This window comes from Vicugna pacos, chromosome 5 (genome assembly GCF_048564905.1).
Source record: "Vicugna pacos chromosome 5, VicPac4, whole genome shotgun sequence".
Classification (NCBI taxonomy): domain Eukaryota; kingdom Metazoa; phylum Chordata; class Mammalia; order Artiodactyla; family Camelidae; genus Vicugna; species Vicugna pacos.
In genome coordinates, this window is record NC_132991.1 from 96,435,708 (window position 1) to 96,462,323 (window position 26,616).

The 26,616-nt window shown below is 54.5% G+C and overlaps 1 protein-coding gene across 3 annotated transcripts in view; it reads left to right on the plus strand.

Moving 5' to 3' along the window:
* The window catches only part of FARP2 (FERM, ARH/RhoGEF and pleckstrin domain protein 2), an 80,026-nt gene that overhangs the window by 28,072 nt on the left and 25,338 nt on the right, over positions 1-26,616 (plus strand). For all 3 annotated transcript variants that reach the window (XM_072962033.1, XM_072962034.1, XM_072962035.1), the window contains exons 3-12: positions 7,049-7,153; positions 7,959-8,001; positions 8,905-8,983; positions 10,906-11,003; positions 12,521-12,635; positions 16,787-16,934; positions 22,837-22,932; positions 24,641-24,804; positions 25,099-25,167; positions 25,771-25,828. In XM_072962033.1, coding sequence (XP_072818134.1) covers positions 7,049-7,153; positions 7,959-8,001; positions 8,905-8,983; positions 10,906-11,003; positions 12,521-12,635; positions 16,787-16,934; positions 22,837-22,932; positions 24,641-24,804; positions 25,099-25,167; positions 25,771-25,828 — 975 coding nt within the window. The remainder of the gene's footprint in view (positions 1-7,048; positions 7,154-7,958; positions 8,002-8,904; positions 8,984-10,905; positions 11,004-12,520; positions 12,636-16,786; positions 16,935-22,836; positions 22,933-24,640; positions 24,805-25,098; positions 25,168-25,770; positions 25,829-26,616) is intronic.

Here is a 26,616-nt window from a genome sequence, read left to right on the forward strand (position 1 = left end):
AAGGAGGTGGGGTGCCAGAGCACCCACTGAGGCCTGAGCTGACCGCATGCCTAAGTCCTGAGGCGGAGATGGGCCCTTTCCCAGGAGGACGGAGCGTGGGAGCACGGCTCTCCCTCCAGGGCGCAGAGTCCCTTCCCGGGCAAGCGGGAGGAGCAGCCGCATCTTTATGCTTCAGATTTAACACAGCAGCGTGGCTGTCGGTGCAGCTGGGAGCAGACCTCTTGACACAGTGTTTAGGAAGACATCGGAGCCTCCGCCTTGGCCGGGTGCCAGAGCGAGGACGAAGCGCCTGTCAGAAGTGTTGGTGACCTTTCAGAGAGCTTGGAATGAATGTCCCTGCAGTTTTCCTGTGAGTGCCCAAGACTGTTTCCATGCACAGCTCAGAGCTGCGGGGGAGCCCGGCAGCAGGCAGGAGAGGCCTGAGCGATGCAGCCAGCAGTGGAGGCCGCAGTCCCGTCGCGGGTGGGCGTCTAGAGAGATGTAGGAGACGGATGTAATTGGACAGAGGAACTCGTAAAGGGGCACATGAAACAAACCAGTCGAAGGACCAAATCAGGCTTTTTCAAGGAGAATTTTCCCACACTGCAGAGACGAAGAATAAAGAAGCACTTTGTCAGCTGAGCTTCTGTGGCCCGTTTCCATCCAGACGAGGTCTGTAATGGTACTTCTGTCGATGCGAGTTGTTAACAATATGCTTTATGTCTAAGCTCGGAGAAATCAACCGCAGCTCCGTGACCAGCTGGAAAAATGGAGACACTCACCAAGAAGTTTGAGTTTAAACCTACATGGTGATTCTTAGCTGTTCCTGGTGCTGCTTCTCCTCCAGTCCAGAGCTGGAAACGTGGTTCCAACTTGGGTTGTGCGGCTGGTTTGCCTCGCTGTGTGGTTGACGGCACCAGCAGCGAGGCCCCCGCGGCCTGGGCAGCGTCCCCTCCAGTCTGGCGTCTGCCGCCGTGGGTGCGTACTGCGGGCTCTCCAGTCTGGCTGACAGGGAATGTCTGCATTTTTAGGAACAGAAGGTAGACTTCAGGTGTAGAAGATGAGAGGTTGGAAGTGGACGTGTGACAGGTACAAGGGACAGAGCAGAGCTGGGAGCTTCGTGAGCTCCAGTCCTGGTCACCGAGCTCTTGTAAAAAATTAAGAGGAACAAACCTGTGGAAAATTATGTTGCCAAGTGATGTTGGAAAGTACTCTGAACATACACCGTAGGAACGATGGTGAGTTTCCTGTGTTCACGTGCGTGTTCATGGGAGGACGGAGTCCTTGAGCACTGCCGGGCCCGTCCGCTTCCTTTCTCCTTCCCAGACGATGAAACCACCTCCTCTTCCCAGGCACTTCTGGAGAAGAGATTTTGCACCCACGGTGAGCGCAGAGCTCTCTGGTGTCCGCCCTCTGTGCACGGCCACAAGGTGTTTGTGTGAGGACGACCCTGTCGTGTGTGCAGACGAGGCCTCAGGCCTGTCACGAGCCAGGCATCCTGCAGGGCAGCTGCCATGCGTTATTTCATCACAGTCCTAGGAATCCCTTTCAGGGTAAGAATGGTATTTGTTTTTCAAATGAGGAAAACCCAGGCTCAGCACAGCCAGCAGGTGGGAAGCCCAGATCCCAGCTCTGAGTCTGTGCTCTTACAGCCTGTGGCAAAGCTTGCTCCTTGTGATGAAACCAAGGAGCCGGAAGGTTCCTGGAGAAAATGCCCGGCTTCTCCTCCACTTTGAGCGGAGAGCGACCAGGCGTGGTCAGGTGCCTGTCTCTGCTGTTTGGGGTGCTCGGGCCGCACGCCAGAACCGGCTTGCAGTTCATCCTCTTGACCATCAGTGCTTCCTGGTGTTTGGCTGGAATCCAGACTGCTGACTGACTGTTCCCTCCAGCTTCATCTTCTTTAGGTTTGGAAAATAAGTGGTCAGCATCTTCCTAAAGCTCTTCACACGCTCGAGAGCCATACGTGTCTGTCACTGAGGGCCGGAGGTCCTGAGGGCAGCCGGGAGTGGCCCGGAGCTCCCCCTGGCCGGAGAGCCTTCCCTGTGTGGGGCCTGCGTGGTGGCGGCCCCGCCTCCTGACAGGCTGCGCTGGGCTGGCCTTCAGCACTTACGGTCGGTCGTAACGGAAGGCTTCTTCCCAGTTGTTGGGTGGTTCGTTTGTCCTGGGACAGACGTCTGAGTGCCTGCCACGCAAACAACCCTGTGGGCCAGAGAGCCTCTGAAGTTGTTTATAATTTAAGTATCAGGAACCCCTAGTGTTTTGTTCTGGAGGAGAACGCATTCTGATGAAAATCCCTCCCTGTGTGGTGAGTTGTTAATTATTGAGCAAAATTCAAATATGGTTTCTGCTCTCCCAAAACAGACAGTCCAAGAAATCCCCCCTTCTCCTGTGTTGAGCCCTTCGGACAGCGATCTGTTTGTAGCCTCTGCTGGGCTGCGCGCGCTGGGCATCGTGCTCACACGGATCAGCGTCTTGCTCTCCAGGGGTCTGTGTCTGCAGGGGGTGCTGCTTCAGGTGAGTCGAGTCGAGTCTGCCGTGGGGCCCAGCTCCGGACTGACTTTCTTGGCTGTGTTCTGATCTGGTGACTGTTATAAAAGGGGCCTTGACAAACTGGATTGTGCCTGGAGGAGACTGACTAAGGCAGGTAGAAGTTGGAAAGACATTTTGGCCAAAGATAGGAATTCTTTTCGGGCAGAATTGTCCAGTGATGGACCCAGGTGCCTCGTGACCCTGGGAGAGTCTGCAGAAGGGGCTGGTGTGAAAGGTGGAAGGTTGGCCCCATGAGCTCCCTAGGGCTGTCTCACCTCTTCCTTCCCTGTGACGACTTCCTTCCTGTGGCACAGCTTACACAGCACGGCACGCAGCCCTTGCGCGTGCAGCGTGGTGAGTTTTACGTACGTGTGCACCGTGCCCTCCCGCTCAGGTACCGCCCCAAGTAGCCATGAGCGGTTTGCCGGGCCCGGACTTCACTGTGACCGGCCGTGTGCGTGCACGCCGGCAGCTGTCAGGGTGGTCGCGTGGCGGCGGTTTCGTTGTTGGTTGTGTCCTGTCGCACACACAAACCGTGTGTTATTTACCCATCCCGTCTGACACTTCAGCTCTTCTTGTCAGTTTCGCCTACTGTAAACAAGCTGTGCGAACATTCTGGAGCGTGTCTTTTGGTGCCCGTGGCAGGATTTCTGCTGAGTGGTTACCAGGACTGGACTGGACTGGACTGGCTGGGTCATGGGTGCGTGTGCGTGTGGCTGCGGTGGGTGTCGTCAACCCCCCGGGAGACCGGGCAGATTTACGGTCCCACCAGCTACATACAGACCTGCACTTGCCCCACCTGCTTGCTGACGGTCGGCATCGTCCTTTTGTGCGTGGCCTCCTGGAGGGTCTGGTTTACTGTGTGTTTCCCTGGTGCCGTCCTGCGCAGCTTTCCCCAGCTTGCTGGCCGTTTGGCCGTCCTTGTCTGTGAAGGGCCCACGTGGGTGCTTCTGCCTATTTGTCCTTGATTGGATTGTCTGCCTTTCCCGGATGAGCTGTGGATCTCTAACTGTGTCGGCTTCATGGCCTTCGTTGAACTTTCGTGTTGCAGATACTGTCTGGTCTGTGACTTGCCTTTTCCCAGTCTTAACAGTGTCTTCTGATGGACAGATGTTTGTGATTTTCAGGTAGCGTCACTGTATGCATTGTTCTTTTGTGGTTCGAGCTTTCTGTGTCCTGTTTGAGGCACACTTGCCCACCCCGAGCTCTGTTGGTTTACCTTCCTGTCATTTGTGTTGAATTAATACTTGTGTGTGGTGTGAGGTAGGGGTCAGTGTTTACTTTTTTCATATGGATGTTCACTTCCGTCAGTCCCGTTTGTTGACAAGACCATCCTTCCGGCACTGAATTACAGTAGAGTCTTTGCTGTAAATCAGATGACTGTGGGGGGGGGGGGTCTGTTTCCACACTCGCTTGCTTGTGTTCACGGTCTGTTTTTGCACCAATATCATAGTATCTTAGTTAACTATAATTTTGTAAGTCTTGGCACCGGGAAGTGTAAGTCCTCGGCCTTGTCCTTCTTTAATGCTGCTTTGCGCTGGAGTCTCTGGGGTTTGTGTCGTATTTGAGTCTCTCAGGTTCCACAGACACAGCTGCTGGGATTTCAGCCTGCAGCTCACCTGGGAGAACTGACGTCTTACGTGGAGGGCGCATCAGGTGCATAGACTGGGAGAAGAACCTCCCTCCCTACATTTAGGTCTTTAGCTTTTCTGGGCAACGTTTTATGGTTTTCAACATAGCAGACTTGCAGATCTTTCCATTTATCCCAGGGTATTTTATTTTCTTTGTTACTGTAAGTGTAATTTTTTAGATTTCACTTTCTAGTTGTTTTAGTAGTTTATAGAAATGAATTTTCTTTTTGTGTGTTGACTTTGGATACTGTGACTTCGCTAAATACGTTTACTGATTCTAATCGTTTATGTTTAGGTTCTTTTGTTTTCAGCTGCTAAGATTCTGTATTTTTTACTTTTCTTAATTTTTTATTTTGAAGCAATCTCAAATTTACAGAAAAGTTGCAAAATAGTGCAAAGAATCTTTTTCCTCAATTATCTGAGAGTGAGTTGCCAATACTGTGCCTCAGCACCCTTCCACTTCAAGTTTATTTCCCACAAACTCTCCCCTCATCAGGACAGTCCAGGACATTAACACGGACCCTGGTCCCACTAGTGTCCTTTGTATCAAAGGACTTCGTTAGGTCTTTCCTCTCTGGTCCTCAGTGTGCGACTTATGACCTTGACGTTTCTGAAATCACAGCAGTTACCTTGTACCTGAGCCTCAGGGTGACTTTGTTGTCCTTGTGGCTGGATTCCGGTCATGTGCTTTTGGCCGGGTGTTACAGACTGTGTGTCCCCCAAAATTCACACATTGAAACCTAAGCCCACTGTGACTCTGTGAAGGGAGGAGCCCTCGGGAACGGGATCAGTGGCCAAGAGACCCCAGGGAACTCCCTTGTCCCAACCTCTCGGGGAAGGGCAGGCGGCTGTGGCCCTCCATGACCCTCCCCCTCGCTGCTCTGGCATCTTCTCTGGGCTGCTGTCTCTGCTGACTTTACCCACTCCGCCCCATCCCCCTTCACTAAGGGGGGACCCCGACCCCACCTGGGTTCTGACATCTGCATCTCGTGTGCAGTCCCCTCCCCCACCCATGCTCAGCCTTGAGAATTTGTTTTAATTACATAAACTTAGAAAATAGGTTATTGCATGTTCATGATACGAATTTCAAAACACGTAAAGGATGTGCGGTCACGTGGTTCAGTTCTCTGGAACCAGCCGGCAGCCCTGGTTACGGTGGCCCCTCCAGAGCGTGCATTCCCGACGGCGCTCTCCTGCATATTTACACACTTTATTCCCCGCACGGCGGCGGCAGGCGCGCGTTTGCGCCCCCAGCTGTTTCCTCTTCACGGTTCGTCCTGGAGCTCTTTCCACTTCAGAGTGTAGAGAGCAGCCCTGGTCTGACTGCTGAGTGTCTTGCTGCGGGAGGCGCCGCGGTCCACCCCCATCGTGGGCCGTCGGTGGCGGGGGTGTTTGAGCGTTTGCTGTTCCACACATTATGGTAACGAGTGCTGTTCCATGTGCGTGGTTTTGCGTCTGTGACATACTTTTAGAAGTGAAATTTGTGAGAGAATGGTGTGGACATTTGAATGCCAGTAGGTGGTCCCAACCTGTCCCCCACAGAGACAGTGGGGGTCTGTGCCCCCAGCCCACGCGGGAAGCCCTGTGCCCTGCGCCCCCCACCCTGCGGGCTCGGGGCTCCCTGAGTTCTGCCCGTGCGGGAGACGAAGAGTGGGGCCTCGGTGTGGCTTTGGCTGCGGACCCCTCACCGTGACGCAGTGAGCTGCTCCCGGGCCTCTGACTGCCCCTTAGGGCTTGCTTCTGTGAGCAGCCTGTTCTTTTCCCCCCTTTCCTGTTCAGGTGCAGTTTGATGTGTTTTAAAGGTATTAGCCCTTTGTGGTGTGAGCTGTAAAATGCTCCCCCGTCTGTCTCTGAAGAAGTCTTTCGACTTCACAGTGTTTCTTTCAGGCGTTTTGGGGTCGTTCAGTCTCTGGAGCCTCCCGTGATGGCTTTCAGCTGCCCGAGTGACCTGAGATGGCTTTCTCCCCACCGTGTAAATAGCAGGTTTCTCTCACTGCAGTGCGTTGATGAGTAGATGCTCTGTGTTCAGATATTTTATTCATCTTGGCGTTACTGTCTGGGGTAAGGGTGCAACCTTACATTTTCCAGGTGGATACCCAACAGTGGTTATTGAGTAATCTGTTTTCCTTACACAGATTGATTTGAAGTGTCGCTGTTGCCCGACACGCTGCTGCTTTATGTATCTGGGTGCATTTCTTCACCTCCTGCTCTGTTCCACTGGTGTGTCTGCAGACACATACGGGCCCAGGTGCAATTCTGGTGGCTTTTCAGCAGTTTGATTGGAGATTGTAACTTTGTTCAACGTCTTTCTAGTCAGAATTTTTCGTGTTTCTTTAACCGAATCTGTCAGTCTTGCCTTTGCACTGTGCTTTAGGAAGACTTCACTTACCCCAGGATTATAGAAACTCTCTCCTCTGTCTTACTCTGCGCTGTAGTCCACTGGAGTTTATTTTTGTGAACAGTGTGAGCCGGGAGAGCTGGCTGCCCCTCACTCGTGCAGTCTGAGCTCTCCTCACGCGTGTGAAAACCACCACGTGCTGAATCACTCCCTGGAATCTTATGCACACGTGGGCTGTGAGACTCGCCTTTTTAGTGAATATCAGGATTGTTGGAAAAAATGTTTACTGAGACCGAAGTTGGTTACAAAGAGGTGTGACTAAGGACACACTGAGAGGGCAAAACGGAGGAGCTTCCAGCTTTGTTTCAGCATCAGCCTCTGAGCAGGAAGAGCCTGTTTCCTTTATTCGCTTCGTGACCATTTGTGAGTCTTACTAGCTGGGAAATGGAAGCAAGAAGTTAGATGTACTCAAGTTCACACGCTGGAAGTGGCTCTGTGCCGCCGCGGCCTAGGCCTTCGCTGTTCAGCGCCATCCCCCCCACTGTGCTTTCTCTCCCCGGTCTCTCCACAGCCCAGGTGCGGCGGGCAGGCGCTGCTGACGCACGTGTGGAGACGCCTGAGCCTGATCGAGTGTGACTACTTCGGGCTGGAGTTTCAGAGCGCGCAGGCCCACTGGGTAGGTGCTGTGGGGTTGTTCCTGGGAGCGGGCGTCGGTTGCAGTGGGTCCCAGCACTCCCACGGCACAGAGACCTCCGAGGCCCTGCTGCAGCCGTGCCACAGGTGTCTCATAATCAGAGCTGTGCCACGGAGGCGCTTCACGTACACTTGCCTCTTCTCTAAGCCTGAGTCTGCATCCTCCCTGGAGGTTTTCAGTCTGCCAGTCCACGTGCCAAGGAAGTCCTTTCTCCGTAAGTTATAAAAGCAACCTCTGGTGCACCCCGTGTGATGATCACGTCAGTGCATTTTGAGCAGACAGTTTTACTAAACTGGTTCTGCCTCGTTCGACTTGATAGATGAACCTGAAAAGTGGGGAGCCGTGAGGTTTGTGGGTGGAACTGTTTTAAAGAAGCCAGATCAGCTCTTTGGTTCAGAAAGCGTGTCGGCACCACAGAGCTCGGTCCAGCCTCTCCCGCGGGGCCCGCGCGTCAGCCTGCTCTGTGTGCCAGCAGCGTGCACCAAGGGTGCCCGATGTTGGCTTGGTCCTAACATACACCCCCCACACACACACACAGTCCTCAGTACCGCTGTGCGCATGGCTGGCCCTGCAACACTGCGCGGCAGTTTGCAGCGCATCCACATCCCCCCACAAGCACGCATTGCCCTCCCGTGTCTCATCTGGACACGTCGTGTGCACTGGAGTGAAGGCGCAAATGTTCCTGCCCTGAGTCTCTCAATTGTAAATCTTTTTGTGTTGTATATTGTACTTATTAAATAGAGAAATAATTTAATGGGTTTGATATCTTTTCTTAAATCCTCTTTAGATTTGGCTGGAACCCATGAAACCCATCGTTAGGCAGATACGAAGTAAGTCCTCTTTTAACTCTTTGAAGTTCTGTTCAGTCAAGATGCTTTGTTAAGATGGTCGTTGTCACCTCTCTGGGGAGCAGTGAAGTCCCTGTTCAGGTTAAACTGCGAGAAGTGGAGGGGGCGGGGCAGCACCTCAGCTCAGTCCTAGGTTACTCGCCTCTCATTTGGAAATAAGAGGACACGCTTGATGTTGCTTCTCGCCTTGTTTATGCAAAAATGAGTGTGCAGGTCCTAAGTTATGGAAAGACACATGGGATGAAGGCTCTAGTTGTCTGACCTCGCCTGTGACTTTGTTAGTATTAAACTGAGGAGGGAGGATGTGTGGAAGGAGCTTTATTCGCTGATAAGTAACTAAGGCCACTTTAGCCAAACAGCCCTCTTTTCTTTTGGCGAAGGTGCCTGGCTGTGTCATTAGAAGACGTCAGTCGAGCAGAGTGCTCAGAGGAGCTGATACCTTGTGCCCTCCTTTGCAGGGATCGGGTGGCCCTGGCTCAGCGCAGCGGGTGGCAGCAGCCTCGCCCTCTCGGCGGAGCGCGTGAGGGTTCCCAATAGTGGTTTTTAAAATTACTGCTACTTACACTGCAGACCCCTTAGCTTCTCTAATCCTGAAATACAAGCAAGAATGTATTTTAAGATTTTAACGTGTAGTTTTCTGCTTGTTTTTAGGGTTTCTTTTATCAGCCTCTGCTTAGTGCAAAAGTTCTTAAATTTTTGTTTGATGTTTGTGACTAGTACTTAAGACCGATAACTTCATGCCTAGGAAGTTTCTTAATGTCGTCTTACTTGAGAAGACGTGCTTTACAGTGCCTTTGAGAGCGCTGGCTCAGTTCCACCAGGATATGCAGAAAGACAGCAAATACAGATTTTGACCTTATCTGTGTTTCAATTTTTTTTAAATAGGGCCAAAGAATACAGTGCTTCGCCTGGCAGTGAAATTTTTCCCACCTGATCCGGGTCAGTTGCAAGAAGAATACACACGGTAAGGAGCATCCTGAGCTCACCTGTGTGCCCACAGCACCTGCACTCCAGGTGAGCTCACCTGTGTCGCCCACAGCACCAGCACTCCAGGTGCTTGGGGGTCACTTATCCACAGAAGGCGCCTAGTGTCCACGCCAAACTGTAACCGCCGTGTCACAGGAGCAAGTTTGAGGATAAACATGGGGCGTTCGGGTAGCACTGAGCTAACACTGCCCCGATGAGTGTGGGTTTTGCCTGTGCAGGAGGTTCACAGGAATTTCACCCACACCTTTACTTTCCATCAACAAAGTACACGGAATTGGGAGCAGCGCCAAGTGTGAGCGTCCTGGTGAGCGTCTGGGGCGGGAGCGTCGTCGCTGGCCTCCCCTTTGCCGCTCTTCTCAACCCACGAGTGGTTCTTTGGGTGAATGATTGGAGGGCAGTGTTTGCAGTGGTTTTGCCTGGGCAGTAAGATTATGGAAGTGCTTCTCTTTGTGTTCTACGTACCGATTTTATCGTGAAGAATAAAAGCCTAAGATGAACTCGAGACCCAGAGTCAGATGCAAGCTGTCAGAGCTGTGAGGATGCAGCAGAAGCACCAGCTCTTCGGCTTCCTGGCCAAACCCAGTCCACGGCTGAGTCCCACAGGCCTCTCGACTTTTCCCAGAGAGTCTCTGCTCGTCGTTTCAACATCACAGAACTGCGGGCTCAGCGGCAGGGGGACGCGGGGCCCACGCTGCTCCAGCCTCATGTTTGCAGCTGAGACGCTGAACCCCAAGTACTTCAGGGTGTCTTCAGGAGTGAGCACAGGACTTACCTTGTGGTCCATTAAATACCTGACACTTACCCAGAAGTCCCTCTTAAGGGAACCGCGTTTAAATATATACCCCTAGTCAGTGACGAGCAGCAGGAGGGCCGCCTGATTCAGGGCGCCAGGTCCCAGCCGTGCATATGCAGAAGGCCTCTTTTTTTTTAATTAAAAAAAAACTACACGTTTCTGGTAAAAGAAGAGAAACTTTAAAGCCACGTGGAGTAGAGAGTCAGCGTCCACCCTCGCCCATGCCCCCCACCGAGGTGGCAGCACTTGGGGGGGTCTTCCAGATGCGTTCTCAGCAGCACGCGAGTAGACATCGGGCTTTAAAAAGCTCTCATTTCACAAGCCAGTGTCAGACTATACGCGCCCGGAGCGTTGCCGTGCGGTCTCTGTTAGTGTGTGTGGCTGCGACCGGATTGATTTAACCAGTCTCAGTCACGCATATGTAGATTATTTCCCGTTTTTATCTGTTCTAGTGCTACAAACACAGATCCGTGTCCACGAGTCTGTATGACTCGAAGTACTTCTGTAGGGAACGTCCATCAAGTGGGCTTGCCTGGGTCAGAGGATGCGCACATTTCAGCTTTAAGGGCGTGCAGGAGACGCTGACAGCTCGCCCGAGAGTGCGAGCCCCACGGGGCAGGGGGACCCCTTCACCGGCGAGTCTCCAGCCCGAGAACAGCACCGAGCATGACGTGTGCTCAGTTAGCGTTTGTTGACGGAGTAAATGAACATGTGAAAGTTTTCAAGGCACCCTGTCTGTCTCACTCCCACAGAGGTTCTCCCAGCAGGAGCGCTGTTTCTTAGCTCCTAGCCAGATACTACTGTTGTTATCATCATTATGCCTTGAAATTCCACAGCCACGTTTTAGGCTGTGTCTCTGCTGCTCCAGACCCAGTCGGGGGGCAGCTGTGTGTGTGTGTGTGACGGAGGCTGCACAAGTCTGTGAGCTTCCTCCGGAGGTGTGTCCACAGACAGCCTAGTGGGTGGGCTGGTGCACATCCGGCTCTGGGTGCCAGGCTCCTGGCGCTGCCCTTGCTCCCCATCTGCTCCAGGGCCACCCAGGGCTGTGTGTTGCGTGAAGTGCGTGCAGCCGTCGGAGCTGATCCCTGTTCTGAACTTCCTTCTAGATACTTGTTTGCCCTGCAGCTGAAGAGAGACCTGCTGGAGGAGCGTCTGACCTGCACGGACAGCACGGCCGCCCTGCTCACGTCCCACCTCCTGCAGTGTGAGCGCCTCCCCCGGGGCCGAGGTGGGGGTGGGAGGGTGTCCTGCCCAGTCCATTAACCAGTGCAGAGGTCGGGCGGCTGGGTGTGCGTGTTTCCCTGACAAGCCGAGGGTGACTTCCCCACCCTGAAGGCTCACTGGTGCCTGCAGACCTCCAGGCTAGGAGCCAGGCTGTCCCCGACTCAGTCCTCCAGAAGCGAGGTGAATGTCCCAGCCCCTCTGTGACGAGTTAGGTATCCGTCCCTGAAGGACAAGGAAAACCCTTGAGTGTGTCACACAGAGGCAGCTCCGAGGTGTGTCAAGAATGACAGTTCTTTCAAACCTTGAGGAGGAGAAACCCTGAGGATGAGGCTGAGAAACAGGCGTGAGCTGGGCCAGGGCTGTCTGGAGCCTTCCTGGCGGGACGGAAGGACGTGGCCGCTGCCTCTGGACCCGCCGAGCCGGCTTCCCAGCAGGGAGCTGCTGTTTCTGAAGTTGAATGCGGGAAGTGTGTTGGTGGATTTCAGGAACCTGTGAGAATACGGGTTAACTTGCAGCCAGCTTGGCCCTCGCCCTGACACAGCTTCCCCCCCCGGCGGGCTGTGTCGGAGGCTGGCCGTCCTGCTCTGTGGGGCGGCTCCGCTCAGCGGCACGAAGTGGCTTAGTTACCATCTGTGTGGCCTGAGGTCTGTGCAGGGAGACAGGTGCCTTTTCAGCTCAAGCCCGTTTGGCAGGGCCACTTGTCGAGGGCTTGTGTGCAGCTTAGTTATGTTACAGTAACTCATCCCACCACAGTTTTCACCTGGGAAGCGTGTGCTTGGATCAAGGGGCATTGCGGAGACATGACAGCCAGCACAGGGAGTGGCTCTGATCCAGGGCCGGGCTGTGCGGGTCGCAGCCGGCGGCGGCTGGCGGGCGAGAAGGGGCCTGAGGCTCTGAGCTGCGCAGACGGTGGGGTGGGCCTGTCCTTGTTTGCGAGGTGGCCAGAGGGGGCGGGGGTCCTGTTTTGTGGAAAACACTGCTAAATTGTGGCGCCGTGCATGCAAGTTCCCTGTGAGTTTGATGTGGCCTCAAAACAGAAGTGTATCGCATAAGATCACTGGGCTTCAACTACTGTTTTTAAAACCTGTAGCCTTGAAGTGCATGAAATCAGAAAGAGACATTGTTCCTCAAGGATTTGAGAGACCCTGAAGGAAAAAACTGTTTAAAATACATTCTCCTGAAACAAAATAAAGGGCATTATCCTGCTCACAAGTGCCTGGAGAGAACTTACAGACCCAATGTGGTTAAAACGCAGCCTCAGCGCCCGCCTCCCAGGGGTCTCACCAGCAAGACTTGCGAACAGCCCTCTTCGCCGCCCCAGCCCGCCTTCGAGGGCGTGAAATCCGGGGAGATAGAGCCGAGTTGTGTTTGTGTAAGGGATACGTTGTTTTGCTGCAGGCTTAGGATAGTTTTTCCTACTTTTAATCGATGTGTCTGCACGTACACGTGCCCGTATCTTTGTTTAAAGATTAAAATTGCTGTTTCCTCCTGTCTCAGCGGAGATCGGAGACTATGACGAAGAGCTGGACCGGGCACACCTGAGAGCCCACGAGTACCTGCCGGGGCAGGAGCGCGCCCTGGAGAAGATCCTGGCGCTGCACCGCGAGCACGCGTGAGTGGGCTCTGCGTCCTTTGCCACGAGGCTTCTGCGCGACTCCCACTCACTCCCTGGGAGGCACGGTCTCCGCGGGGCCCGGGGAGCGTGGTGTCCGAGGAGCGTTCCGCGTGTCCCATCTAGACCCCGCTGACCAGCCGAGCGGAGGGCCCCCCCCAAGGCAAGCCCGGGCCACCTGCCTGTCCCTGGGAGACGGTCACCTGGGTGGGATTTGTGCCTGGAGAGTGGATGGGACGCATGGAGCTGGGGTACGGCCTGCACTGGGGAGGGTCCCTCCAGGGCAGCAGGTGAGATTACCTGGGGGGCGGGCAGAGGGCAGAGCCCCACACCCACCCTTTTGGGGCTAACCCTTGGAGGATCTGAAGGGGAGGGGCACCCACGGACGCCATGAGCAGTGAGCAGCCAGAGGAGGGAAGAGAGCCGGGGCGGGGGTGCCGCGGACACCAAGGGCAAGTGCTTCAGCCCACAGTTCCTGGGGGGATGGAAGGAAGCGTGTCTGGGGGCTCCTGAGTGACCGTGCAGCTCACGTGCTCAGAAGGTGAGGTCAGGGGAGGGTGACCAGTCTGCACAGTTACAGTGAGAGCCTGCCCATGGGGCGGCAAGGCTCCAGGCCTGCGAGATGGCTCAGCGCCGGAGCGTGCGCCTGGTCATGTGCGCATGTGTTTGTAGGTGTTGCATGTGCGTGTGTGTGCACGTGTGTGTGTGTGTGTGTGTGTGTGTGTCTGTCTGTCTGTCTTAAGGCAGCTGCTCACAGAGCTCTGGCCAGCCTGGAGCAGGTGGAGAAGCTGGGTGACGACACTGGGAGGCAGAGGCCCGTGGAGGAGCCCGCTCTGGGCTCTCAGCTCCAGCTGCTGGCTTGTCTACCAGCATCCTCAGAAAGCTACTGCACGTTTTTATTTCTTTTAATTATTCTTTGTGTAGATTGTTAAAGGGCAATATCGTACCTTCATTTTAATCAAGACAGACTTCTTACATAGTTTATAATTTTCTTCCCTGACCTGGTGGGAACGCCTTCACAATCACCAAGTGAGACACTAAAGAAGCGTTTTCCTTGACTTTGACCGTATTTCTGTCGGACCTTCGAGGTTGCAGAAGAAGATGTGAAAGCTGGCATTTTAATTCCTTCAGGATGCTACGACAGAACGCCGTGGGCTGAGTGGCTTCTAAATGACAGAAACTCGTTTCTCACAGTTCTGGAGGCTGGAGCCCAAGGTCAAGGCACCGGCAGGTCTGGGCCTGGTGAGGAGGGCCCGCTCCCTGGTTTGTGGACAGCTGCCTTCCCGCTGTGCCCTCCCTGGTGGGAGGGGTGAGGGGCACCAGCCCCCTCATGAGGGCGCCACCTCCAAGTACCATCACCTTGTGGGGCGAGGCAAGGAACACACCACCCGAGGAGGTCTGTGTATTCAGTGCAGTCCCTGTCAGAATACAGTGGTGTTTTTCACGGAACTAGAACACGTAATTCTAAAGTTTGTGGGGAAACACAGAAGACCCCAAATAGCCAAAACAGTCCTGAGAAAGGACACAGCAGGAGGTGTCACTGTCCCTGATTTGAAGCTGGACTACTAGCCCCAGGCATGAGAGCCTGGGACCGGCACAGGAAGGCACACGGGTCAGCGCGCCCACACGTGACACGGTCAGTGAATCCGCGGCAGGGGGCAAGATTACACGATGGGGGGGCGGGCGTGGTCCTGGGTGCGATCCCCAGAACCTCCTCTAACAATAAATAAAGAAGTAAGCCAAAATAACTACCCCCCAGAAAAAGAAAAAAAGGAATGCGATGTGGAGAAGACAGCCTCTTCAGTAACTGGCGCCGGGAGACTGGGCAGCTCGGCACAGAAGGGCCAAACCGGACAACTGTCCACAGCTCCTGCAGAATGAGCTCCAAACAGACGGAAGCCCCGAGGCCGCAGAGCCCCCAGAGGAGAGCACAGGGCTCGGCAGCACGGCTGTCCCGGGGCGGCGCGGGCTGGAACTGTGCAAGTCCGCTTACACACGGGCCGTTTCCATAGTGAACGGCACACGCTCCCTGGCCCGAGGGGGGCTGAGCGCGCAGGCGCAGAACCACAGGTGCAGAGGGCCGACTGTCGTTACGTGCAAGGGGTCAGTGCCCCTGACCCGTGACTTGTTCGTGGGTCAGCTGTATTTTGTTAACTCTGTCTCCTCGAGCCAGGGAAGCAAAAGCGAAAATGAATAGGTTTACATCAAATTAGAAAGCTTTTGCTCAGCAAAGGAAGCCACCAACAGAATGAAAAGGCAGCCTGCTGAATGGGCGCCCACGTTCACAAGTGGCGTGTCTGATAAGGGTTAGTGTCCAGAACGTACAAAGAACTCGTATGACTCCACATCAAAGAAGGCAGCTCGACTGAAAAATGGGCAGAGGCTCTGAATAGACATCTTTCTAAAGAAGATACACAGAAGCCAACAGACACAGGAACAGACAGTCCGCGTCGCTGGTGATCGGGAAATGCAGATCAGAACCCTGAGGCATCACCTCACGCCTGTCAGAACGGCCCTTCTCAGAAAGACAGCAAGTACCAAGTGCTGGCGAGGACGTGGGGAAGGGGGGCCCCTTGTGCGCTGCTGGAGGGGGTGTAGACTGGTGCAGCCACTGGAAGACCGCATGGCGGGTCCTCAGAAAGTTAAAGCAGAGCTACCACGTGGTCCCGCAGTTCCGCTCCTGGGTATGAGTCTGAAGAAAACAAAACTCTGATTTGAAAAGACACGTGCACCCCAGCGCTCGTAGCAGCGCTGTGTGCAGTTGCAGAGACATGGCAGCAACTGAGCGCCCACCTCAGACAGGCGGGGAAGGTGTGGTGCGCACAGCGCAGCCATCGTCTTGCTGATGACGTCCTGAAGTGTGAGGTGATAGGTGTCTGTCAGCCACAAAGGGTGGACGCTGGGAATGGCCTAACCCCAGCACTCGTGTTACTTCTTACAGATCTCAAAACTCGGGCATTCAGAGGTAAGAAGAGGAAAGAGCAGTTCGTGCAAAACCCCGCACATGGGGCCAGGCTGGCCGCTCAGTGCACGTGGGAGAGCCAGTTCTGATGATTTTTTTTTCATTTTCATAATTTCATTTTTATAGGAGTATCTTCTCATGGCTGCAGTTGTACATTATGAAAACAGCTTTTCTTTTATGGAGGTGTAGTCGGTTTACAATGCTGTGTCAGTTTCTGGCGTACAGCACAATCTTTCAGTCATATGTGAACATACATATATTCATTTTCATATTCTTTTTCCCCATGAGCTACTGCAACATCTTGTATGTATTTCACTGTGCTGTACAGTGTGAACTTGTTTTTCTATTCTGTATATTCCTGTCAGTATCTACGAATCTCAAACTCCCAGTCTATCCCTTCCCACCCCCTCCCCACCGGCAACCACACGTCTGTATTCTGTGTCTGTGAGTCTGTTTCTGTTTTATACATAAGTTCATTTGTTGTCTATCTTTTTTTTTAGATTCCACATATGAGCGATCTCATATGGTATTTTTCTTTCTCTTTCTGGCTTCCTTGACTTAGGATGACCATCTCCAGGTCCATCCATGTTGCTGCAGATGGCATCGTTCTATTCTTTTTTATGGCTGAGTAGTATTCCGTTATATAAATACAGCACAGTGGTGTCTCTATCCAGTCATCTGTCGACAGACGTTTAGGCTGTCTCCATGTCTTGGCTGTTGTAAATAGCGCTGCTAGGAACACTGGGGCACAGGTATCTTTCTGAAGTAGGGTTCCGTCTGGTTATATGCCCAGGAGTGGGGAAAACACCTTTTTAAAGTATTGAAATGAGTTGAATGAGATACTCGTGTTATGGACACTGCTTCCTCTGTGTGCAGTGTTTGCTCGTGACTTTTGTCAGTACGAGGGCAGGAGCATAAGGCTGAGCACCTGAGACGGCAGAGCAAGCACTCGCCCCACTAGGAGGTGCACTGCGGAGGCCAAGTGGAGGCCAGCTCTGGCCTGTGTGCGCGGTGTGTCGCCCGTGGTGGGTTGGTGACCACACAGTGAACGACCCTCCGGCTGAAGGCCTGAGCCTCCTTGATTGGTCTGCTCCACTGCTCTGTCTGGTCACGTCCGCTCACCCCATGACAGCCTCAGCTCGTTCAGAGGTTGTGTTCAGTGCTGTGACCATGCTGTCCTTTATTACAGGGGCCAGACACCTGCTGAGTCGGATTTCCAGGTGCTTGAAATTGCCCGAAAGTTGGAAATGTACGGCATCAGGTTTCACACGGCCTCTGACCGGGAGGGGGCCCAGATTAAGCTGGCTGTCTCCCACACGGGCGTCCTCGTCTTCCAGGTAGGGGGCCTGGGGGGTGGTTTCCTCACGTTGGGAAGTCTGTTCTGAGGAACAGATCTTGGACGTATCCTCTGATCCGCCCTCTTGCCCAGCAGAGAAGTCATTTTCTTGTCCCGTCCTCACCGTCACATCCGCCGTTCCTTGTAAGCGGGGCTCTGGCTCCTCCGGGGGCAGTGTCCACAGCCGGGTGTGGAGCTGCTGCCCTGAGAGGTCCCACCGCGGCCCAGTCACCATGCACGTGCGCAGAGAGGACAGACTGGAAAACGCAGAGGGCGTTGCGTGTGTGGCGGTCAGGGTGGGCTCCTGTGACGTGTGTGGGTGGTTTTGGGAGGTGAACAGGTACGGAGATGACTGCGGGGCTGTGTCTGCGGGGAGGTGCGTGTGTGCTGGGCTCTCTGGCGTGAGGAGCCGGGAGCCCTCCGCCCAGCGGTCCGGCCCTCCAGGAGCTTCCTGGACACCGGCCCCTGAGCCCTGCACCCAGCTGAGTGGGGCCGTGGAGGCAGTCTGGTCTCAGCGTCCAGGAACCTGCTTCTTAGCCCTTCCCTCTGAGGCCCACCTTCCCCACCAGCGCCTGGAACAGCAGGTCTGATGCAGGCCTCCCTGACCAAGGATACTTGATTTCTTTTTCTTTTCCTTTCTTTTTTTTAACCTTCCCATCAAATTTCAATTTCCTATTAGGAAAAAAAATTGATTTTGCATTTGGAATGTTAATTGTGTTCCATCCTAAGTGCGACATACACACGGTAGCCAGGCCGCTGGGTGGGGAAGGGCGTCCACGCCTGCTCCCCTGGGGGTAGTTCCTTCACTGCACAGAGGGCAGAATCACACCCCTCGGAGTCCGAGGAGAACAGGTAGCTTGTGCCCAGAAGGCACTGTGGAAGCAGGCATCAGAGACTTGAGATTAAAGATGCAGATTGAGTTCGCTTCTGTTCCCAGAGTGACACTGAAGGAGTGTTTTTAAGTCGACGTCAGTGAGAACAAAAGAACGGAAAAGGAGCCACAGAGAACCGGGCATGTCAACAAAGTGTGGGAGCTGGAAACGGGTGGCTGGTGGGACCCGAGGGCGGCCGGGTCGTGTCCCCGAGCCGGGCTGACGCACGGCAGTGCCATCGCCTGGAAGAGGCGCCATTGCTCGGGGGGTGGAGACGTGGTGCTCACAGAAGAGGGGTCGAGGGAGAGCCCGGACTCAGACTGTGGGGCCGCTCGGCCCCGCGGAGCCGGCTGACTGCACCCCAGAAAGTCTGAGCGGTTCGGCAGGGTCCCCGTGGGTGCTGACAGTGGGGCGCCCCTCGGGGACGGGCCTGGGTCCCCCCGGCCCACAGTGCCTGCCAGCCAGCCCTAGAGCCACCTCTCTTAAAGCTTTTCAACGCAAAACACTTTCAAATGGACCAGAAAGCAGTGAAAACTAGGAAAGCACGCAGGGCCCCCCATGCTTGTCACCCAGGCTCGCCCGTCACCACCCCCACCCTGGGGCACATGCTCTCACTCCCTGTGCCTCAGCACACGTGCGCACACCGCAGCGCCTTCTGAAGCGTTTGGGAGTAAGATGCACCCGTCAGGGCCCCCCACCCCAAGAACTTTGTGCTTCCTGAGGACCCGGGCAGCGAGTTGTCATGGACGCAGCTCTTCCGTCTGCCGTGCGAGCTGGTCCCCGTCTTGCAGCTGTCCGGTGACGCCCATGTGGCGCTCGTGCCCTCCAGGGCAGCGCGGGTCTAGCAGCAGGCGCGGTGTTCAGCCACCCACCATCCCTGTGGTTGCCTGTAATCTGGAACACTTCTTTTTTCTTCGTCCTTTATGACGACGGTGCTGAAAGTTATTCCTAATTTGCAGTTGTTGACCGTTTTCCTCGATTAGACTCAGGTGACGCATTCCCAGGTGACGACGTGGCCTCCTCAGAGTCACACCGGAGATGCCGTCTGGCCTCACTGGTGATGTGGCTCTGAGTCCCGTGGTCTCTGGTTCCTCCGTTCTGTGATCACTGCTGTTTCTCTTTCGACTGACAAGCAGTCTGGGGGAAGACGCTTTAAGACGCAGACATCCTGTCTCTCGTCAGTGCCTCGATTTACACCCGCTGTGAGGCTCGCCCGAGCGATGCCTCAGACGGTGGCCAGGGCTCGCCGGGAGCTGGGGGACGCTTCTCTTCAAAGGAAGGATGGTGTCTGGAGGGCAGCACGGAATCTGCAGGAAGAAGAGACTCAGGAGAAGCAGAAACTGCGCCAGGGACGGAGGGAGTGGAAAAACAGCAGAAGCTGCAGTCTGTTGGGCAGGATCCCGCTTGTCATCTGGAGCCGAGCAGGAGAGCTGCCTTACACCGCGTCCCGCCCGCACGGGGCAGGGGCGCTCGCTCGGCAGGACTGCAGGCTCCCCCTGCCATTCCTTACTCTGGCCCTGATGCGACAGTAAGCGTTGGTCCTCGGTTCTCAGGAGGCTGGGTAAATAAAGGGGGGTCCGTCCGTGTTGCAGGGCAGCTGCCCGGAGGATGCGAAGCTCCCTCCATCCTGACGTGTGCAACCTGCTTTGAGACGTGCCGTCAAACGGAGAAGATGTTCAGAGCTGCATACGTGGTTGCTGCCACTTGCAGGGGCAGCTGCACACACACGCGGTCTGTTTGGCCCTGCAGAATGAGCTGGTGTCACCCGGGGCGACGCCCCAGGACGGTCACTGCCCGGCTTTCAGGAGCAATGAGGGGGGACTCGTCATTCTGGACTCATTTTTGGTACCTTTAGAATTTGAACCTTGTTAACATGTTACTGCGTTGCCTTCTTCTGAGAAGCCTCACAGATAAGAGGAAACCTTGCCTCCCGAAACAGGAGCAGGGCGCCTGCACAGGGGCAGGCGGGGCCTGGGCGCAGCAAGTCGGCAAGGCCACAGCGTTTGAAGGGTGAAGTGGCGGAAACCGCACAAAGCAGAATGAAAGATAAAGGATGAAAGGTGGGAGAGAAAAGTAAAACTTCAAGCAGCAATCCAGGAGCCACAACATCCAGGAATATTCTAGAGGCAGGAGCCAAAAAGCAGTGGAGGAAACTGGTAAAGAAATTACATGAGGGAAAACTTCCGCAAGTTAAGGCCCCAGTCCCCAGGCTGAAAGTGCCTGACGGCTCCCAGGGAAACGAATGAGTGACGGTCAGGCCAGAATCAGCTGCAGGAGGCAGGGAAGATGGGGGAGCTTCCCGAAGGAAGGGTGGGAGGAGTTGTAGGGGGTGGTGGCGGGGGCCGGGGGGGCCTGTCCACAGCAGGACTGGAGGCTGGGAGACGACAGGGCGCGGGGCTCAAGTGTGGACGGAAACCTTTTCCAACCTGGAATTGGGTGCCTGGTGCAGCATGGCTTCTGCAGAGAAGGAGAGCATTTTCAGACGTGCAGTGTTTCAAAAACTTAATTCCTGCACATGCTTTTGAGGGTCGAGGGTCGATCCTGGAAGAGAGAATAAACAATTTGAGCGTTGGGGACTCACATCTGCACGGAGGGGGGCGGTGGCTGGGAGCGGGGGGCTCACCCCTGCGGGCCGGGGTGGGGCTCCAGTGCAAGGATGTTCCGCCAACCTGAGAACCAGACTCACTCCAGGTGGGCCCCCCAGAGGGAAACAGAGGGCAGGCTCCTTCCTGTGTTAGGGCGCACTGCAGAGGTAAAGTTCGTCGGGAAGCTTTGGGCTGAACTAGTGACAGGAATGTCAGAAGTTAAGCAAGTGAAAAGAGGCATAACTCAAGGAAGATTAGAGCTAAAGGAGAAAAACATGTATTGGTTGTAACTCCCCCACGCTCAGCTTGCAGGCAGCACCACGTGGTCGGTGACACAGATGCCGAATCTAAGATTTACCAGAAATTGAGGGAGTGTAGAGAAAGCCGGACTGGAGGTCGTGCTGGGGCGAAAGCTCGGGGGGATCTCAAAATGCAAGATGCAGTAACAGCTTCTTCTTCCCTTTCTTTTTTTTCTTTCTCTGTGGAGGTGCTGGGGATTGACCACGGGCCCTTCCGCGTGCTGGGCGCGTGCTCTACCCGTGAGCTCTGCCCACCCGCAGTAGCAGCGTTAAGCATGCTGTTTAGAAGCAGGGGTGAGGAGACAGACGGGGCAAGTCCGGGGCGGGGCAGGGTTGACCCAAGGTGGGCCCGTGGGCCCTGCACGTATCTGGAGCTCCTATTTGGAGCTTAGAGCCGTGCCGTCCATGATCTGGTAACAACCCAGAACGAAAGCCGCGCTCTGAGTGTCCACGCCTGTTAACACCTCAGGGCCTAGAGAGATAGCAGGGGAGGGTCCGGGGCCCTTGGATTCTCTGTCTCTGCTTTTGATCTGTGACAGGACTGAAATCCTGCGCTACGAGAGTTTTGTCCTTTGACCAAAAGAGAAAATGAGGAAGCAGGCAAGCAGCTGGGCACGGCGTCTTCCCGCCGCTTCTGCGTCTTTCTCGGGAGGACGTGCCCGGCCTCGGCCTCCTTGGCGACTGCCTGCTTCTTCAAGCCTGTGCCCTGGCCCCTGATGTCTGGAGTTGAGAGCTGGGCTCATGGAGGGTGTCCCTTTTCTCCCCCTGGTATTTTGTGTGCTAGTTACTTTGTTTGCTTTATCTGAGAGCTTGGTTGTAAACCTTCCAGCATTTGATTCACTTTGAGTAGCGGTTAGAGTTACTTCATGTCTCGGCGGCTTTAGGAGCGAGGATGCCCTGGTTCCCACCTGGACCCTGGTATTTACATCTTGATCTTGAGGGCATCTCTTCACTTGGGAACTTTTTAAATTGAGATGTAATTCACGTAACATAAAATTGACCATTTTAAAGTACGATTCAGCCACTGGTGCATTCGCAGACTTGTGCACTCACCACCGCCGTCCGCTGCCGGGACATTCAGTCCCATCCTCACCCCATCCCTGCTAGCAGCACCCCCGCCCCCGCCCCCACCCGAGCTGCTTTCTCAGTATCTCTGAAGGGAAAACCTTCATCAGCCCCCTACCCCTTGGGTTTGCAGAAAAGAGTAAGTGGTCATGAGAGTCAAGAATAGAAAAGAAATGCCAGGAAAATGTTTCAGCACATTTAAAACTTCTATTCTGAACAAGTGTCGCGCTGACGGAGGAGTGACCAGGACAGCGACCATCCAGATCTCACAGGTTGCCCGACTCGCTGGTGGAGGAGAGGGTCCAGGTTCACAGGCCCTCCCCTCGTGTGTCCCTTGGCTCTGCCGTCGGGAACCTTCTGCGCTTGACCCCAGGAGCTCGGTGCTCTTGCGGGTTCAGGGCCGGTCGCTTTGAAACGCGGGCTCGTCCAGCTCTCGCTGATGGTCAGACCCTCAGCCCAGCCTCAGGCGCGTCGCGGAGGCGAGGGTCACGGGAGCGAGGGTGTGCGAGGTCCAGCCGGGAGGTGGCCATGTCAGTCTGTCCGCTTGCGATCCGCATTTGACAAGCCTCTTTGCCGCAGTTACTTTTTATCCCTCGTCGTTGTGTTCTTGGAAAGATGCCTTGAGACAGTCAGTTTCTGCCCATCCTAGTCACCTGCTGACTGGGCCGCTGCCAGCTGCCAGAGAGACTCTAAAGTCTGTCCCTCGTGCTCCCGGGAGGGTTCCTCCCATTTCTTCAGTTTCTTTATGTCACCGTGGACTCGTGGGTTTGTATTGTAGTCATACTACTGTTTGACTTACAGTAATTCGGGTTGTAATCTTGATGCTCTCCTGCCCCCCGCCCCCCCAAGGGGCAGATTCAAAACCGGCTCCTGTGAACACCTGCAGAAGGGAGTTTGTCGTAAAGCTTCATCAGAGAAATGGGGTTTTCTTTCTGAGACAGAGATCAGTTTGTGTCGTGTTGACGTCTTGCATCAGAGTCACTCTGAATGTGAAACATTGTGGGGGTGGGTGCTGCCTGTTCCGTGAGAAGTTGTGTGTGTCTGACAAGTGTGTGATGCAGTGTCCGCCCCTTGGGTTTCAGAGCACCACCAAAATTAACACTTTCAACTGGTCCAGGCTCCGAAAGCTGAGCTTCAAGAGGAAGAGGTTTCTGATCAAGCTCCACCCAGAGGCCCACGTAAGTGTTACTTTGAGAGCTTCCTAATTATAACAGAACTTACCCTGCTAGAACCCTGAGTCTTTAATTACTTTATGCATCGTTTGAGTGCGATACACCCAAAAACTTAAGGATGGGACATAGGACTGGGGAAGGCTGTGGGGTGACCTGCCCAGCAGTGCTCTCCCAGCGGCCGTGTCGGCCTCCCCCAGGGCTGGTCATCCCACACGTCGCTGGGCCCCCCGAGACTCAGACCTGAGAACGCACCCGTCTGACGGTCCCGCAGTAGCTGGGAACCGCAGCTGCAGGGCGGCCCCCCTTTCTGCAGGTGTCGGAGCTGACGCGCTGCGTGCTGCAGTCTGAGGCCCGCCGTGGGTTGGGGTTGAGGGTTCTGTCCGAGTGACCAGGTGGTCCCAGCTGTCTCATGGGTCTTCCTTTCAGAGCCTGGGCCTTGAATAGCTCTAGCTGAAAGAGCCTTGATTTTCAGAAAGTTATGTTCTCTTCTTTTGAGACTGTCAGTCAATAAGGTTGTAATTACATATCACTTTACTGAAATTAGTAAAAATGGAAAAAAGTGAGTGCACAGTCTGATAGCTGGAAAAACCCAATGCTTGGACTGCTCACAGGGGCCCGGCTGCCCCATTTCCACCACGGAACAGGCGCGGGCGCAGGGCAGGTCAGCCGAGCCCGGGCCTGGACGCTGAGGAGGCCGCATCTGGCCTCCGCGGAGCCTGCCGGGTGGCCATGTCAGCCAGCCCCGCCCCCTCCTGCGTGTTCACTGGGGGAGGTGTGAGCAGGCGGCTTGATCGTTTGTGTTCAAATGCCGCTTCTGTGGAGGAAGGGAAGCGTGAGGGAGGCCGGAACCAGCGAGTGCAGGTGAAAGCCTGCTTTCCCCTCTGCCGGTGGAACATGCGCGCCTCCAGCCGTCACTCTGAGGGGGTGGGGGGAGCCGCCGCTCAGCGGGCCAAGGCGGCTCTTCACCGGGGCCGCGTGGCGCCTCGGTTCGGAGCCGAGTCTGTCTCTGCACCTGGCAGAGCTGCACTTCACATCCCGAGGCACTTAGCTTTTTAAGCCTAAACAGAGGGTCAAAGTGTCAGTCCTTCTGGAAAGTAGGTTGGTAACACATCTCGCAGGGTTCAGAAACGTGCGTTGTTTCTGATCTCAGTAGAGCATTTCTAGGCGTTTTCCCTGAGGAATGGCTGAGTGGAAAGGCAACGGGTTCCTCATGGTGGTGTTTGTGAGCCTGGAAACTTTGTGCCCTAGACACACAAACGTCCCCCAGACCCCCTCAGGGCAACGAATCGGTAATAACGCATGAGCAGGTCGAGTGGCCGGGGCGGGGGAGAAAGTCACAAAGGCAAACTTGCAACTGTGGCAGTTGTGTGGTTGTAGATGACTGCGGTTTTCTGGTATCTCTGCAGTGAACATACACACTCCTTCTTCTCTTAGATGTAAGTGGAACCGGAAATCTTTGTATAAAATTTTCAGGAAAAGAGGCTTCCCAGGGGAGGGTGTAGCTCAGCGGTGGAGCGTGTGCTTAGCATGTACGAAGTCCTGGGTTCCATCCCCAGTCCCTCTGTTAAGTAAATAAGTAAATAAATAACCCTCATTACCTCCCCCCAAAACAAAAGAAGAAAGTCTTCCTCATTTTGAAGACTTGGAAACAGCCTGTCGTGTGAAGTGCTTCCTAAACCCCTTCCTGAAGGGGCGACTCACCCTCTGCTTCCAGGGCCCTTACCAGGACACGCTGGAGTTCCTGCTGGGGAGCAGAGACGAGTGTAAGAACTTCTGGAAGATCTGTGTGGAGCACCACACCTTTTTCAGGCTTTCTGATCAGCCAAAGCCAAAGGCCAGAGCAGTCCTCTTCAGCAGAGGGTCCTCCTTCAGATACAGGTGGGCGCAGGGGCCTGGCTTGTCTGTAGAGCCGAGTCAGGGAGGGGGCTGTGCGTGTCTCAGAGCGTCCTGTGCGCTGCAGCCACTGCAGAGCCACAGGGAGCCTGGCCAGTAGAACGGGGAGCAGGCTTAAGGAAATGCCGTCACGCTTGAGAGCAAAGAATGACTTCTCAGTGCGTATGTAAGTTTATGAGAGGGAATGAGCAAGCCTCTCCTCTGCTTTGCTTTTGTGAGAAATTAAGGCTGTGAATTTCTGTGTGTTCTTTTCTCTGAAACCTGCCCCTCTACTCACAGTGGAAGAACTCAGAAACAGCTTGTGGATTACGTGAGAGTCGGGGGGGTGAAGAGGACTCCGTATGAAAGGTAAAGTCTTTCTGATGCAAAGTGCCTGCTTTTAAAGTGAACGTTGTAAGGGGAGCGTAGAGCAGCGCGTGTTAGCACGCACACGGTCCGGGGTTCAACCCCCAGTCCCTCCTCCAAAAATAAGCCAGATTACCTCGTCCCCCCAAAATAAAGTTAACGCTGTAAATATTTTAAGCTTTATTTGAATGAAAGGCATTTCAAATACATAAACATTGAGCTCCATTTTTTAATTTCTTAAGATAGGTTTTGTAATACCTCTTACAGTTATCACAGGCAAATCCAGATAATGCTTTTTGGTTTCTAGTCTGTATCACTCAACTTGTATGTAATGTTTTTACAGCGTGTGATTAACTTTGAGTCTGCAAACCCGTGTTTCTTTGCATGTGGAATGTTTCCTTTCGGGGGCTGCCTTACCTCTCCTGGGACCTCTGTTTTTCGTTTGGATTCCTGTTTCCTACTGTCCTGCCGCTCCTGCTTAGATGGCGCACGGCATGTTGTCAGTCCGCGCTGCATTTTTGTGTGAGCTCTTCCTCACTGCACAGCGCGTGCTGGTTTAAAAACAGGCGTCAGGCTCTTGGCTCACGACCTGTCCTCTGTTCGCAGGAGACACAGCAAGACTCGGGTGTCGCTCCACACGCTGACTGCGGACTTGCCAAGGCAGGTTGGTCCTTCTGGTTAAGACGAACACATTGTTAACCACCTGTTCTCTTTTGGAAAATAATCTGGCCATGTTGTAACAAGAGTCATAAACGTAGTCTTGTCATTCACTCAGCAGTTCCAATCCTGGGACCGTTTGCAGAAAGGAGCTGAGTGAAGAGAAAGCTGTGCAGTGAGGTGTGCTGTGTGTCACAGTCCTGGTGACACCACCCTCTGTGCTGGGGGACTCACCAGCCGTTTGGGTGTGTCCATTTGAAAGTCTTGTTTCAGAAGGACAGCGCACGTGAGCGGGACGCGTTCAGAGTGTGTTAAGGACCAGCAGGTGGCAGACCAGCCCTTGTGATGCGCGGTCCTCAGTGTGACTGACGGAGGCAGACAGCTGGGGTTGCACAGCTCGGTGGGAGAGTGCGTGCCCAGCGTGCACACAGTCCTGGGTTCCCTTGCAGTCTCTCCATGAAATGAATAAATAAACCAAATTACCTCCCCTTCCCAAAAAGCAAAGCAAGACAGAAAAAGAATTAAGAAGACAGGTGGATGTACACAGGCTCAGCCCCACCACGTGGGGTGTCGCCTCCGGGCGATCGGATTCCGAGCACGTCTCACCTTCTCTCTGTGCTTTTCGTTTGTTTCTGTGGAAGCTCAGTGCTTTTTGGTGTCAGGAAACGAGTGAGTGAGCACGACGTCTGTGAAGGCCTGAAGCAGCGTCGAGTGCAGGTTTAGGGAGACGATCTACTTAATTAAGCTGTATTCATGGGGTGGGACTTCTTGCTATTTATTATGTTAAGGGTGAAG